Source organism: Molothrus aeneus, chromosome 21, assembly GCF_037042795.1.
Source record: "Molothrus aeneus isolate 106 chromosome 21, BPBGC_Maene_1.0, whole genome shotgun sequence".
NCBI lineage: Eukaryota > Metazoa > Chordata > Aves > Passeriformes > Icteridae > Molothrus > Molothrus aeneus.
Genome location: NC_089666.1, coordinates 1115338 through 1129801, shown reverse-complemented (window position 1 = coordinate 1129801; position 14464 = coordinate 1115338). Strand labels below are relative to the sequence as shown.

General features: G+C 52.7%; 2 protein-coding genes across 2 annotated transcripts; both read left to right on the top strand.

Moving 5' to 3' along the window:
• The first annotated feature begins 463 nt into the window (after nt 1–463).
• PINK1 (PTEN induced kinase 1) lies at nt 464–9909 on the top strand. Its single transcript, XM_066564046.1, has 8 exons — nt 464–772; nt 2612–2911; nt 3854–3957; nt 5573–5755; nt 6127–6290; nt 7255–7382; nt 8120–8356; nt 8724–9909. Exons 1-8 carry the CDS (start codon nt 464–466, stop codon nt 8982–8984), a joined length of 1686 nt encoding a protein of 561 aa, XP_066420143.1. The 3' UTR covers nt 8985–9909.
• Nucleotides 9910–10850: 941 nt separating this feature from the next.
• On the top strand, nt 10851–14457 carry AGMAT (agmatinase (putative)). Its single transcript, XM_066563887.1, is given in 8 exon segments — nt 10851–11189; nt 11191–11582; nt 11701–11903; nt 12641–12689; nt 12825–13020; nt 13355–13534; nt 13795–13879; nt 13986–14457. Coding segments are annotated over 8 exon segments (1518 nt in total). The 3' UTR covers nt 14060–14457.
• The last annotated feature ends 7 nt before the right edge of the window (nt 14458–14464 follow it).

The window sequence follows — 14464 nt, the reverse complement described above, 5'->3', positions numbered from 1 at the left end:
CTCCATGTCTTGCTCTATGCCCCATTCCATGTCCCACTCCCATGCCCTGCTCCCTGCCCGTCTCTATGCCCCATTCCATGCCCATCTCCACACTTTGCTCTGTGCCCCATTCCCTGTCTGTCTCCATGGCCATTCCATGCCCCACTCCCTGCCCCATTCCCTGTCCCACTCCATGCCCATTCTGTGCCCCATTCCTTGTCCCACTCCCTCCCCCATTCCGTGCCCCATTCCCTGTCTGTCTCCATGCCCATTCCCTGTCCCATTCCGTGCCCTATTCCCTGTCCCACTCCCTCCCCCATTCCCTGTCCCATTCCCCGCCCGTTCCCTCCCCGTCCCTTTCCCGTGCCGGGGGCGTGGTTTCGTGCCCAGTGGGCGTGGTTTCGCGCCCCGGTGGGCGTGTTTCCGGGCGCGGTCTGTCGCCATTGGCCCGCTCGGGCCCCGCCCCCGCGGTGACGCGTTCGTCATGGCGGTGCGGCTGCTGCTGGCCCGGGCCCTGCGGCTCCTCCCGCGGTGCCGCCCGCCCTGCGCGCCCCGCGCCCCCCGCCCCGACCCCCGCCCCGCGCCCGCCGCGCCGCCCGCCCCATGGCGGCCCTGGCTGGCCTGGCTGCCGGCCGCCCGCCGCCTCTTCCTGCGCGGCCCGGCGGGCGGGCTGGCGGCCGTTGCGCGGCGGGGCCGCGGCGGCGTCTGCCTGGCGCTGGCCATGGCGCTGGGCCTGGTGGAGCCGCGCCTGGAGGAGCAGCGCCGGGCTGAGGCGGCGTGTCGCCACATCCAGGTGGGAAGCGGCTCGGGGGTCCCGCTGGGCAGCGCCTGGGGCGCCCTCCGTGAGGGCACGGGGGGTCGCAGTCCTCCAGACATCCTTCATGAGAGAGGGTGATCCTTGATGTGTGGGGCCCTTTGAACCCCCCCCCCATGAAGGGACAGAGTGTCAGTGCTGAGGGGAGCTACATAGACACGCCCCCCCCGAAGGGTAGGGGGGTCCTTATTTTGGGGAGTCCCTCAGACACCGCCCACTAAGGGTAGTGCTCTGTAGAAGCCGTCAGACATCATCCATAAAAGGGGAGGGGGGTTCTGAGGAACCCCTCAGATGTCCCCTCTGAAGGGGAGGGGGGTGGTCACTGCTGTGGGGAGCTCTCCAGACTCCCTTGCTGAAGGGGAGAGCCTTGTTTTATGGTGCCCCTCAGACACCCCTCATGAAGGGAAGGGGGGGGTCACTGCTGTGGGGAGCCCCCCAAGAGCCCCTGTGAAGGGCACACTGGGGAGCCCCCCAGACACCTCCCCATCTCTCCCCAAGGAAGGTGGGGGGTGCTTCAATAAGCAGCTGTCAGGCACCTCCCCAAAGGAGGAGTGCTGGGAGCAGCCCCACAGGCACCTCCTTCTCCCCAAAAACAGGGTCCTGGGGGAGCCTCTCACTCAGCAGCTCCTCACCACCCTAAAGCAGGTACTTTCAAAAGCAAGGGACCCTCACTCCCTGTCCCTCCACAGAGGGAGGGGGTCAGGGCCCTGGTGGTGGGGGTTTCATGTCCCAGGACACTGATGTTGATCCCCATGGTGATCCTGTGGTGCTGGGCCAGGCTGTGTTGGCAGGGCACGGGGCACGGATGGTACTGAACTTATTTCCTGGGTAAAAATAGACCTCTGGTGCTCAGAGCCAGCTGTCACCTGCTCCACCGACCAGCAGACACATTCCTGAAGTTTCTCCCGAAGAGGATGTTTTCTCTCCTCTGTCCTTGCTGGGTTGTTCCATTTGCTGTCCCTGGTCTGTGTGCAATGACACATCCCTAGGGTGTCACCGCTGCTTTGGGGCTGCAGCTCACGGAGAAGGCCACTTGTTTGTATTGGTATGGTGACAGCTGGGGCAGCACCAGACCTGTAGGATCATGAACTGTGATGAAACTCCAGAACAGCCTCCTGTGTGCTGTTTTTCCACATCTCTTGATTTTCTCCCCCAGCTCCCTCCCATCATAGATTCACTCTTCCTCACACTAACTAGCCCTCACAGCTGACTGCCTCAAAAAGGCCACTGTTTTTCCTGTTGCTGGTTTCAATTCAATTTTCTTTAAAATGCTGTTTACCTGGTTTGTTTATGGAGAGGGAGAAAAGTGTAATAATGCATCTGATTTCAGAAGTGTTCAGTTAAACTTTTCTTTACACAACCACAGAATCATGGAATGGTTTGGGCTGGAAGGGACTTTAGGCCCATCTCTTCCCACCCCTGCCAGGGCAGGGACACCTTCCACTTTCCCAGCTTGCTCCAATCCCTGTCCAGCCTGGCCTTGGACGCTTCCAGGGATGGAGCAGCCACAGCTTCTGTGGGAAAATACATTTATATTCTAGATTGGCAAATGACTCCCCCTCCTGGCTCCTCTTCTTCCCTCAAAAGGGCACCTTTAGAAAAGACTGGTTTAGGGGTAAATTGTATCACACAAAATATATGGCCTGCAGATGATCTTTCATGTGGTTACAGTGATTTGAGCCCAGTGCTTAGAGTCTGATTGAGACTTTCAGGTTGGACCATCCCACCAGGATGTGTACTACCACTGACACACCAAGTTCTCCTTCGCTGGGAAGTCTGCGCTAACTGAGCGGGTTTTTCTGTTCGTGTTCCTTTCAGACCGTGTTTGTTGGGAAGAACAAGCCGCAGAAAGATCCCCTGAGCTCCTTCCGCTGGCAGGGCTTCAAGCTGGAGGAGTATCTCATCGGCCAGCCCATCGGGCAGGGCTGCAGTGCCGCCGTGTACGAGGCAGCCATTCCCTTCTGCCCCGCTCCTCGGGCTCCTGCTGAGAGCAGCCCTCTCCCAGCCCTGCAGCAGCACCATGCCTCAGCTTCCCAGGGCGCTGAAGAGGAGCCTGTGGTGAAGCACCAGCCGCAAGGGGCTTTTCCCTTAGCTATCAAAATGATGTGGAACATCTCGGTAAGGAGCCGGCGCTGAATCCCCCGTGTCTGCTGCTGGGGAATTCTGGCTGGAATGTTTAATACTGAAGTGTTGAAAGTGCTAATTATGGAGTGCAGGATGAGTGTGCCTCAACAGAGCTGTTGGTAGGTGACACTGGAGATGTCATGTGTTAGTGCAGAGTCCCAGAGCGAGGTAATTAGCGTTTGTCATCCTCTGGAATCGGCACTGAGAGCTGCTGCTGGGGCTCTTGGGTATGGAGGTGATGTTTTGGGAAGAAAAGGTTTTCTGAGGCTGGCTCTATTGGAAAGGTCTAAGAAGGGGAAAGCCACTGCTGTCAGTGATTTAGGAATTGGTGTCCTGTCAGTGTCAGGACAGAGGTGGGTTTTCTTCCTGAAGAGTCAATGGTCTCAGGGTGCACAGTAACCTGCCTGCTGTGTCCCCTTGCTGTGAGTGACTGTCCAAGATCTGCTCCAGTGTTTCCCAGCCTGGGTGACTGGAGATCCAGTTCCTCAATGTGGCTCTTCTATGTTTAAAAAAATCCACGTGGCTTTCCCCATTGATATGACAAGTGAATATTTCAAGATAATCTTCCAAAATGCCAACATCTGGAATCCCTTGGTCTCCAGATGTATCCTGGCATTTAGCTGTGGGCTCTTCCACTTGGGTTTGGAAGTTGAAAGTGAGTGCTGAGGTGTAGTCTGGGTTGCTGATGGTCAAGCGTGCATTTGAAGTGACAAATAGATTTCTTTCTGCAAATAAAGGCCTTGGGGCCTTCCTTAGTGAACTCTTTAAGTAGTTAATTGCCTTCTTTGATCTTCAAGGGAGGGAAGTCCTGGAATCTGGTCTCAGTTGACCCAGCTCCAGACATGGTGCCAGCATCAGGATTATCTCCGCTCAGCTCGTGTTGGGGCTGGGTGATTTCGGAGCTGGAACCCCCATGGGGTGTGGTTGTTGTTGCAGGCTGGTTCCTCGAGTGAAGCTATCCTGGATGCCATGGGCCGAGAGCTCGTCCCAGCCACAGGCCTGGCCTTGTCCGGGGAATACGGAGCTGTCTCTGGCCGCAGGTATGGAGGTGGCAAGGTGCTGGTTTTATCCCTTGATTAATTTTGCAGCAATTTGTACTGTTAGAAGGTGGCCAGGGCTTTCTAGAATAGCTGCTGAAAGCAGGTAAGCCTGGGGATTGTTACGTTTGTTTGCATGCAGGGAATTGCATTGCTAAAGTATTTGGCCCAGAGGGGGTTGAAAGGGTGCACCAAGAATTTGGGAGCATTTGGGGTCCCACCAGGGTCTAGTGGCTGTGCCTTAGCTTCCCTGTGTTGAAATGTGTTGGCATTTGCTGAGGTAAAGGCTGGAGGAGCCACTGGTTGAACACTATTTAAATTTGTATTGTGATGCTTTTTAATTGCACTGCTGCAATCGGTAACAGCTTGAGTGTATTAAACATCAAATTATTTCACTGTAATACAGTTTGACTGTGAGGTTTGAGAACTGGTTTGGGATAAGATGGGTGCTGGACAGGGAGGTTGAAACTGTTTTAGTGCAGGGAAAGTGATGAGAAGGGAAATGGAAATGACTTAGTTTGTACTCTTTGACCTGAGTGGGAAGTGAGCAAATGGCATGAAGGTGGAAAATCTCATGGAAACTTCTAAATTACCTCAAGTTAGCTATCTTTTTGTTCAGAAATGCATCTTTTTTTTTCTATTTGAAACAATGGAGTCCACAGCCCAGATTGTCTGATTTAAATTTCAAATCCATCCCGGCTGCCAATACAAATGAATAATGAATGCTGTGCCCGTGGCTGGCTGGGAATGCAGTAGAGCAGCCAAAGGGATATTTGACATTCAGGGGATGAGAGATCTGTGTTGCAGACAAATAGGTAACCTGCTTTTCAGGATAGGGAGAGCTTTGTGCCTCTGCCATAAAATAGAGGTTCTAAATTGATACTCCCAGTGTGAAGTTGACCTTTATTATGTCTAACAAAGTAATTGTGTTTGAGTGTTACTCTCTAGAGCTGCTGTGGCTCTTTTTGAATGGAGAAGCAGCCTGTGCCTGGCTCTGCCTTTGTTAGCAGCATAGAGGGGTTAGTGGTGCTTGAGAAAAAGGAAGGCTGCATGTTATGTGTGAAGGTTTTTATCATGCTCTGTTTGTAGTGCAGGTAAAGCACCTTATTTCCTATTTGGCCATTGTGAATAGGGAGATCCAGTTTCAGAAGAGCCCCTTGGACACCTTGGTTGGCTCAGTTTGCTCTGGGAGGCAGTGGGGTGGATTCTGAGCTCTGGAGAAGGTGCTGGGAGATGCCCGTGGCTGCAGTGGGTCCGTACAGGCTGTGGGTGCTCTGCATTCACCTGGGAAGTGAATGGGCTGGGCTGAGATGCTGGTTAGGAAATAGGCCATGAAACTGCTGCCCGTGCTCTTGCTCAGTGAATGGATTCCAGGATGTGAGTGTCTGACTGTTTGCTTAATGTGCAGTCCTGTAATCCACCCTGTGCAGCTTTAATCTCTCTCTGATGATGCTTCCAGTGCAGAAAAAACGTGTTTGCTCCCTGCTGGGGAGCCCTTTGGTGTGGAGGACAGGCCATAATAACGAAAAGTAGTTCCAGCAATAACAGCAGTGTGCCTGGGATCCCTCAGAACCGACTGAGGCATTGGTGCAATCTGTGGTGTCTTTCCTCTGCACAGAAAACCTGTCCTTGGGAGGAAGAAGCTGCAGCCTCATCCGAATATAATCCAGGTGATCCGAGCGTTCACGTCCTCTGTCCCTTTGCTGCCTGGAGCCTTTGCTGACTATCCTGATGTCCTTCCATTGAGCCTGAACCCCAGAGGGATCGGTCACAGCCGCACGCTCTTCCTGGTGATGAAGAAGTGAGTGGAGAGAAGCTGGTTAACGTGACTTGGGCTCTCTGTCCCTGCAAAGCTTGGGTCTGGGCTGCTGCCAAAGAGCAGAGTATGCTCTTGGAAACGCCTCCCAGGACCTGTTCCAAGTTCTTGAGGTTCTGACTGTGCTTCCACAATGAAGACAAACCGTTCTTTTTAATAATTACCCCAAATTAAAGTGAGAAATGTGGAGTTTGTCCCCATTTGTCTGCCCTTCTAAGCCTGAACTTCACCCCTAGTCTGAGCACACTGCTAGAGATGGAGTAGAATCAGTAATGAGATGAGCCAACACTGAGGTTGAACTGCCAGTGATAAGCCTCCAGGATGCTAATTCCCATTTTTTTCCTTGTTCTGCCTAGCTACCCCTTCACGCTGCGCCAGTATCTGCAGGAGAGCACTCCGGATGTTCGCCTCTCCACAGTGATGATTCTGCAGCTCTTGGAAGGCGTGGACCACCTTGTTCGACATGGAATAGCACACAGAGACCTCAAGTCTGACAATATCCTGGTTGAATTTGATTGTGGTACGTAGGTCCCTGAGGATAAGTGCCAGTTAATTCACAGAAGTGATTCGGTCACCTTGGTATTCGGGGAAGTCTCACCTGGCTGTGTGTTTGGGGGAAGAAGCATCAAACCTTTTGAATAATTTCAGGTTTAGTTTTTAGCTTAGTATTTGTTATGAGTGCAGCAAGTCATCGATCCTGCCTGTGCCTGAGGTTTTGGATCATTAACATGGACATAGTGTATTGCTGAGATGATGGATTGCATGAGCACAGCCAACATTGACTGGAGCATCCGGGAGCACCACATTTGGGATGCTGCAGGAGCCTTTGCTTCAGGCTCTTGGTTCTGTCTTCTTTCCCAAGCCAGAGAGTACAGAGAGCCTCTTAAAATCCCACCCCGTGGCCAGGTTAATGGTGCTGCACCTTGGGATGATGAAACATGGGTTGGGAGGAAAGTGATCCAGCATTTTCTTCTACGTGTTCTCCTGTCAGCCTCGAACAGCAGTTTTAATTACCTGAGCTCTTTTTTGGTGTGATTGAGATTCAAAGTGGCAGGAGCAATAGGAGGCAGGCAGGTCTGTGTGATTAGGAGTGGAAGAATTTGGTTGAAGAGTATCAGGGAGAGAGACACAGAGAGGCCACTGGAATCCACCCTGCCTTCCTGGAGACCGGCCCAAGAGGTGACAGAGCATTCTCTGTTCTCCAGGGCTCAGGATTTAGAATCATAAAATGATGGAATGACCTGGCCTGGAAGGGACCTTAAAGCTCTTCTCATTCCAACCCCCTGCCTTGGACAGGAACACCTCCCACTAGACCAGGTCACTCTACTGAATGTCTTTGCCCACAGTCTTGATGAGGGGATCGAATGCCCCCTCAGTCAGTTTGCATTCCAACACCAAGCTGGATGTTGATGTGATGTGGTGTTTGGTGCTGCCAGGTCCTCCCAAACTGAACCCTAACTCTGGCAGCTCTGTGTTGTTCACAGCTGGCTGCCCCTGGCTGGTCATCACTGACTTTGGCTGCTGTTTGGCAGATGAAAGCATCGGCCTGAGGCTGCCCTTCACCAGCTCCTACGTGGATCGGGGTGGCAACAGCTGCCTTATGGCACCTGAGGTAAATCCCTCTGTAGCAGTGCTTTGTGGTGCTGGTTTTCTTCTTGTCCCATTGTTGGGGCTAAAAGTTTTAGTGGCATAGAAGGTTTGTGTCCTATCTTGAGTTAGGCTTGATAAACATCTGTGCTGAACTATGTCAAATAGACACCTTGAGCTCTAACAGGTGAAATGTAATCAGTTGGTGTTAAGAGGCAGAATCAGCTTTTCCTCCCCTCCCCCAAATTTACTCTTTAATCTTTATTCAGGCCCCTTTCCATGTAACTATTAAGAATTTTATGCAGCAGTTGCAACAGTAGCTTTTGGCTAAAGTTCAAGACTGTTGTGAAATTATTTACAGTTCCTTTTTATTTCTTTGATGATAAGAAATAATAAAAGCCAAGACACCCTTAACTGTCTGCTGGACCTGGAGCACCTTGCTGTGGTGTTGGTTGTTCATCTGCAGGTGTCCTGTCTCCATAATTCCAGCAGGAGATAGCCCTTGGAACTCTGGGAGTGCTGGTCAGGGACAACAGCTAAAGCCTCAGTGCAATGTTCAGACTCCTCCCAGCATCCCAGTGGGCAGAGCAGTGCCAGAGGCTTAGAGCATGCCAATAGGGAATATTTACAGCACAGATTCAGATGCAACCCACCTTTGGGTTCAATGTCTAAGTTTATTACAGGAAAAATGCAGGTTTGAGCATTAAAAATTGAATTTCAGCACTCAAGCTGTTTGTTTGAGTAGCCCCCTCTCTGTGGCAGGTGATCACAGCATCACCTGGTCCAGGCATGGTGATCAACTACAGCAAAGCTGATGCTTGGGCTGTTGGAGCGATTGCTTATGAGATCCTGGGCCTGGCCAATCCTTTCTATGGCCACGGGGACTCCACTCTGGAAAGCAGAAGTTACCAGGAGGACCAGCTGCCAAGCCTGCCCAACCATGTGCCCCTCGAGGTGAGGCAGGTGATAAAGATGCTGCTTCAGAGAGATCCCAACAAGGTAAGAAGCTGTTGCCTTCAAGATATCCTCTTTGGGAGTATCCCTGGCAGATCATTTTGCCTTGGAGGGCTGTGGGTGCAGGGGTTAGACCAGATCTCACTGCAGGATCAAAGGACAACATAAGGATCAAAGCCAAAAAAGTCTTTGCTGAGTGGTGCTGAATTGTTTCAGATGTTTGTGTCAGGACCAGACCTCACACTGGAGGGTTCCACACAACATTATATATATAGTAGTAGTCTGAAAGAGCTTTCTGATTCACAGGGTGTTGCCTTTTGGGGGCTCCAGGGAGTTTTGGAGGTGCCAAGGCTCCATGCTGGTGATGTGGCTGAGTGTAGCAGGATCAGCTGATCTCCCCTTCCTCTTGCAGAGGTTGTCTGCGAGGGTGGCTGCGAACGTGCTGCACCTGAGCCTCTGGGGTGACAGTGTTGTGGCATCCAGGACCCTGAAACCTGACCAGATGATTGCCTGGCTGCTCTGCCAGTCTGCAGCCACCCTGCTCACCAACAGGCTGGCAGAGAAGAGCCAGGTAGAAACCAAAATGAAGATGTGCTTCTTGGCAAACCTTGAGTTTGAAGACCTCTGGGCAGCAATATTCCTGTTGCTGGCATGGAGAAGCCACTCTGGGTGAAGGAACCACCTGGAACACGAGCATCCCACATAAATGGCACTTTCAAAAGGCACTTAGGAACCTGTCCTTTCTGTCTGTCTGCAGTCCTGTAGTGCTTTAGAGAACAAGCTGCAGGCCTGTGTTTAAGAGCTTGAGTTTCTCTCTAGCAAGTGTTAACCACGCTGCTTTTCTGTCCCTGCTAGAGGAGATGCCCTTGCTTCCTTACCCTCTGGGGGGATGGGAGTGTGGACCTTGCAGGTGTCCAGAGGTTTGTGGTTGGTTTTGCTCCCATTTGGGAATTAATTGACTTGTAAGTTGTGTGTTAAATGAAGCAGATTCCTTTCAGAGGAGTGACTGGGAGAAGGCACTGTCTGGCTGCATTTTACAGAGAAACAATTCAACACACAGAAATCCAAGCTGACAAAGGGAACTGCAGTCTCTCTTCTTGGGGTAACCATGGTGGTTTGAAACTCATTTTCTTCTGAGCTGTGAAATGACAGCCTGAAATCTTCCTGATGAGGTGCTGCCTGGTAACGTGAGCGTCAGCAGCACTAAAAACCTCACAGTTGTACGCAGGATAGTGGAAGCACATCATCCTCAAATCCCGCTTATCCTTGTTCTTAATGTTGTAGCTCTGTGGTGGTGGCTGCCCCAGGGTCCAAGGCTGAGTCATACTCTCCAGTTAGGGATAATGCTCCAAACAGAGTGAGGCTGGGCAGCAGCCCCTGCTTAAAGAGCTCAGTGTGATGCTCTGCTCTTTAAACCTACCTGTGTTTCCTTCAATGAAATAATATCCTTTGGTGTGGAGGACAGAGACATGGATCTTTAAATAACAACAGCCATGTTTATGAAACAGTATTCAATTTCATGGCTATAATTGTGTTTAGAGGAACTTGGGGAGAAAATTATTTATGCTTGTTGCACAATAAATTAAAGATTTAATGTGGCTGTGGCTGTGTGGGTTCTCTCAATCCAATTTGGGCTGTGGAGCATTGGTTCCGGGGTGTCTTAAACGCAAATTCAGCTCTTTCCACTGCTAACTGTGGAACACAGTGTTCTACTCCAAGGGGAGTTTCCCAAAGAGGAACAGACCTTGCCGTGGGGATGTGTTTCCTACTCTGCTGCATGGTAAATCACTGTCTGCTCCTGCAGTATCAGACAGTGGCTGATACCCCTAATCATCACAGGGTAACCTGCACTCTGGGTTCTGCACATTGTTCCAGTGCAGCAAAGAGCACAGAGCCTGGGGAACTGGGGGAAATGAGCTCTTGGGGGACAAAGCTGCAAAAAAATGCCTTTGTAACACTGATCTGACCCAACCAAAGTGTCTGCTGCTGCTTCTTACATTACTGAGCTCTTGCACTATGTTTCTGCTGCCTTTGCTTTGTGTATGCCTGGGTCTGGCAGTGAGTCCCATGCCCTGGACCCTGTGGAGCCTTTTGAGGAGTAAATGCTGTTGCTGTGTGGTGGAGGTCTCTAAGCCCTCTTTCTGCCATGAACATCATTCCTGTGCCTTTCCCTCTCTCTCCCAGGTCCTGTCTCTATACAAGTAGGGAGCAGAATTACAGGCTGGAGCCATCCAGTATCAAGTGTGTTTTATCTGCACTGATTAACTCCACTCGTTGGAAACTTGCTTTCCCTGGAAACTCTTTCAATTCTGTCCTCAAAAATGGCCTAAAATGCTTGTCCTGCAGCTTGTCCCTCAAGTCCTTAAATCCCTGTTAATGCTTCCCCTGTTGCTTGCATTTTGTCCCCCCTGTGGTTCTGCTGAGGTCAGGCTTGCCTTTTGTTTTCTTTCCCTTCTGCCTTCCGCTAACGAGACATTTTTATGATTTTTCAGCATTCTAGGTGCTTTTGTGGAGTGCAGGTTAAAAGTACAGGCTGTTAATGCAACAAGTGCTACTGTGCTGTCTGCAAATGCCCAAGGGGAGCAAACTGGGACATCTCCCAGCATGTCCCTCCCACCCTGTGCCACTAATCCCTGCACAGGCTCTTGCCCCTCACTGCTGTGTTTGTTCCCAGTGTTTGCCAGGACTATGCCATTGGGAAAGGGGTTGGCTGGGAGGGTGAATGTGGAGGCTGGGCTGGATTTCTGCCCTTCCCTGGGCAGTGAAGTGTCCGGTGCACTTTGATCCCTGGAGAGAGGCTTGGCAGAGGCAGCTGGCACTCTGCCCAAGCTGGGAACGGGCTCCACAGCACACCTAGCTGCATTCCCAGTGAGAGAGAGGGTGGGAGTGTGTGGGTCAGGATGAGGCCTCTGCTCTGGGCTGCCTGCAGCCAGCTGCTGCCCCGGGGAGCTGGGCTCTGCGCTCCCAAGCCAGCTGTGACCACTATGGTGACCGCATCACACCACAGCCTGCGGCCTCTGGCGCTTCTGGCCGCCTCCAGCTCCCCAGCCAGTGTGTCTGCAGGACTCCTCCAGCCCCTGGTCCCAGGGAGCAGAGCCCCCAGCTGCTGGAGCTCGCAGTTCAACGTGCCCCCCAGTGCCCTGCTCGTGGCCCGGCCTGTGGGGGTCTGCTCCATGATGAGGCTTCCCGTGCAGGCGTCTGCGGAGGGACTGGACGTGGCGTTTGTCGGTGTCCCACTGGACACAGGCACGTCCAACCGGCCGGGAGCCAGGTAAGGGCCAGTCAGGGAAGCTCATGCTTCCCTCTGGCCATCGGGCACGGCTGTCCTGTGGTGAGAGGGGTGCTAGGGCCAATGCCTGGTGGCATTTCCCAGCCGTGTCACGGCCCAGGTTCGGCCCGCGTCAGATCCGCGCCGAGTCGGCCATGCTGAGGAGGTTCAACGGCAGCACCGGGGCCGCGCCCTTCGACTCCCTGCGGGTGGCCGACATCGGGGACATGAACGTGAACCTCTACAACCTGCCTGACAGCTGCCGCCTCATCCGGGACTCCTACCAGGAGATCGTGGCCTCCGGCTGTGTGCCCCTCACCTTGGGTAGGAGCCCCAGTCTCCCTGTCCTGCCACTGCATCCTGGCTCTGTCAAACTCCCTCTGCTTCTCCTGTCATTCAGTCCAGGCTTAGCAGAAGGCAAGTGATGAGTCTGTTCCCTGCCCGGGCTGTTGTGCTCTATTATGGGTAAATTCACAGGCTCTCGGCTGAACAGAATGTTCTGTGATGCCTCTTCGTTTGGGTCAAAAATGAGGAGGATGGGTCCGTCTGCAAATAAAACCAGTGATGTGTTTTTGGTATGCTGTTGAGCAGGACCCAAAGCAAGAGCAGGTTTTGTCCCTTGTGTCCCTCCAGCTGAGTGAGCCCCAGGCTTTACACAAGGCCTGATTTGGGTGTGTGTTCAAGTTCGCAGCTATTAGTGCTTGGCATTAGTGATGCTGAAGGCGGTGAATGTGTGGAGTAATGAGGGGCAAGTCACCAGTTACAGCGTCCTAGAAGCTGATCAAATACCTATTTATAAGCCCAATCAAGAATCCTGCTCCACAGGCTGTCCCTGCTGGCAGTCTGCATATCTGGTCCTCCCTAAAAGGAAGACCAGGAGAAGAGAGGACCCAGGAGAGGAAGCAACCTGCACATGGGAGTGTTAGTTTTCCTTTGGCAACGAAGCCCTGCATAAATAAGTGCAGGATAAATGCAAAGAGGGGAAAAATTACTTGGGAGCAAAAATAATGAGCACTGAGCAGCTCCTGTAGTGTATTCCCCCTCTTCCCTGTGTCTTGCAGGTGGAGATCACACCATAACATACCCAATCCTGCAGGCCCTGGCGGCAAAGTAAGTTTCTAATCTGGAGATGGAGAGAAAGGACCTGGGAAAGCGCCTCAGCAAGGCTCCAGGTTGGCTGTCCCTGCTGTTGTCAGGGTCACCATGCACGGGACAGGACTAGCGTGGCCACCCTGTCTCGAGCAGGCACGGTCCCGTGGGGCTGGTGCATGTGGATGCTCACACGGACACCGGGGACACGGCCCTGGGGCAGAGGATCTACCACGGGAGCCCGTTCCGGCGCTGTGTGGAGGAAGGGCTGCTGGACTGCGGCCGCGTGGTACAGATCGGCATCCGAGGCTCCTCCTATGAGCCCGATCCCCACAAGTACGGCCGGGAACAGGTAAACTGATCCGCACACAGAGCTGTGTGCTCCCCCTGCCATAAATACCACGTCAGTAACATTTACTCGGCTTCCGAAGGGAAATAAATGCATTTTTTTTGCCTCCTGTTCCATGCCAGCGGCTTGTCTCCAGGACAAGCACTCCCGGCTCACTGAATGTCAGCTGAGTGGGGAGTTAGTGTGTGTGTGGGGTGGAAGGTGCTTACAGGTGCACTTCTGCAGCTTGGCCCTGGAATGAGGATTGTTCCCGGTAGATATTCCCCAGCAGGGCAGGGGATGCTCCTCGTCTCCCCCCTTTCCCTAAGCAGGTGCCTGTGTGTCTGTGCTCCCACAGGGTTTCCGCGTGGTTCCAGCTGAGGAGTGCTGGATGAAGTCCCTGGAGCCGCTGATGAGGGAGGTGAGGGCACAGATGGGGGAGAGGCCGATCTACATCAGCTTCGATATCGATGGGCTGGACCCCGCCTACGCCCCGGGCACCGGCACCCCCGAGATAGCCGGGCTCACACCTGCACAGGTGAGGGGACACGCTGCCCTGCCCAGGGGGAAAGGGCTCTTTTCCTCCCTTAAAGGAGGTCGTTTCACCAGCACAGCAAAGTGGGAGTTAGGGAGGCCAGGAAGTGTTTCCTCATGGCGGTGAGGAAGGAAAATGTGGAGCTGATGTGATTTGGTCTGTAGAGGTTGGGTTTCCTTACTGGAATATGGGGAAAGCAGAGCCTGGACCAGTCTGCTAGGTCAGATGTGTTTCTTGATCCCACATCCATTTTTTTTCCCTAGGCTTTGGAGATTATTCGTGGCTGCAAAGGCCTGAACATAGTGGGGTGTGACCTTGTGGAAGTTGCACCAATGTATGATGTCTCTGGTGAGTCTGAAGATGCCTGAGGGCAAGACAAGTGCCTGGCACACATGCCTGTGGGTGAAAGCCGTTGGATATAAACAGATTTCCTTTTTTTGTCTTGTATTTTTAGGCAATACAGCCCTCCTGGGGGCAAACCTACTGTTCGAGATGCTCTGTGTCCTCCCAGGAGTGAAGACACTGTGAGGGCAGTTCCCACCTGCCCTGGGGCAATGCTTCTCTGTGTTCTCAGCCAGGCTTTCCATGTCCCCTTCCCTTCAGACAGCTGCAGCCAGCATGGGCTTTGCAGCATGAAATAAATGCCATTGACCACTAGAAAATGTATTTTTTAGCTGGGAAACTGTAGGGAACAGGCTAGACACCCCATTTAACTGGGGTCTGGAGCTTTGGAGCTGGCCTAGGAAAGGCATAGATGAGGCTAATGCCATTTTGCCTCTGGAATGATTCACCCAGCTCACAGGGCTCCTGGAAAAAAACTGTCACTGGTGAAAGGTTTGTCCCATTAGGATGTTGCAGCAGGACAATGAATGTAGAAGAAGGGAGGAGTTGAAGGGGGCCTGAGCCTCCTGCTGAGAGTAGGGAGATATTTGA

Coding starts and splice junctions, on each gene's coding strand:
- PINK1 (XM_066564046.1), top strand. CDS start 464: ATGGCGGTGCGGCTGCTGCTGGCCCGGGCCCTGCGGCTCCTCCCGCGG. Junction 5,756..6,126: donor CTCTTCCTGGTGATGAAGAA/GTGAGTGGAGAG, acceptor TGTTCTGCCTAG/CTACCCCTTCACGCTGCGCC. Junction 6,291..7,254: donor CCTGGTTGAATTTGATTGTG/GTACGTAGGTCC, acceptor TGTTGTTCACAG/CTGGCTGCCCCTGGCTGGTC.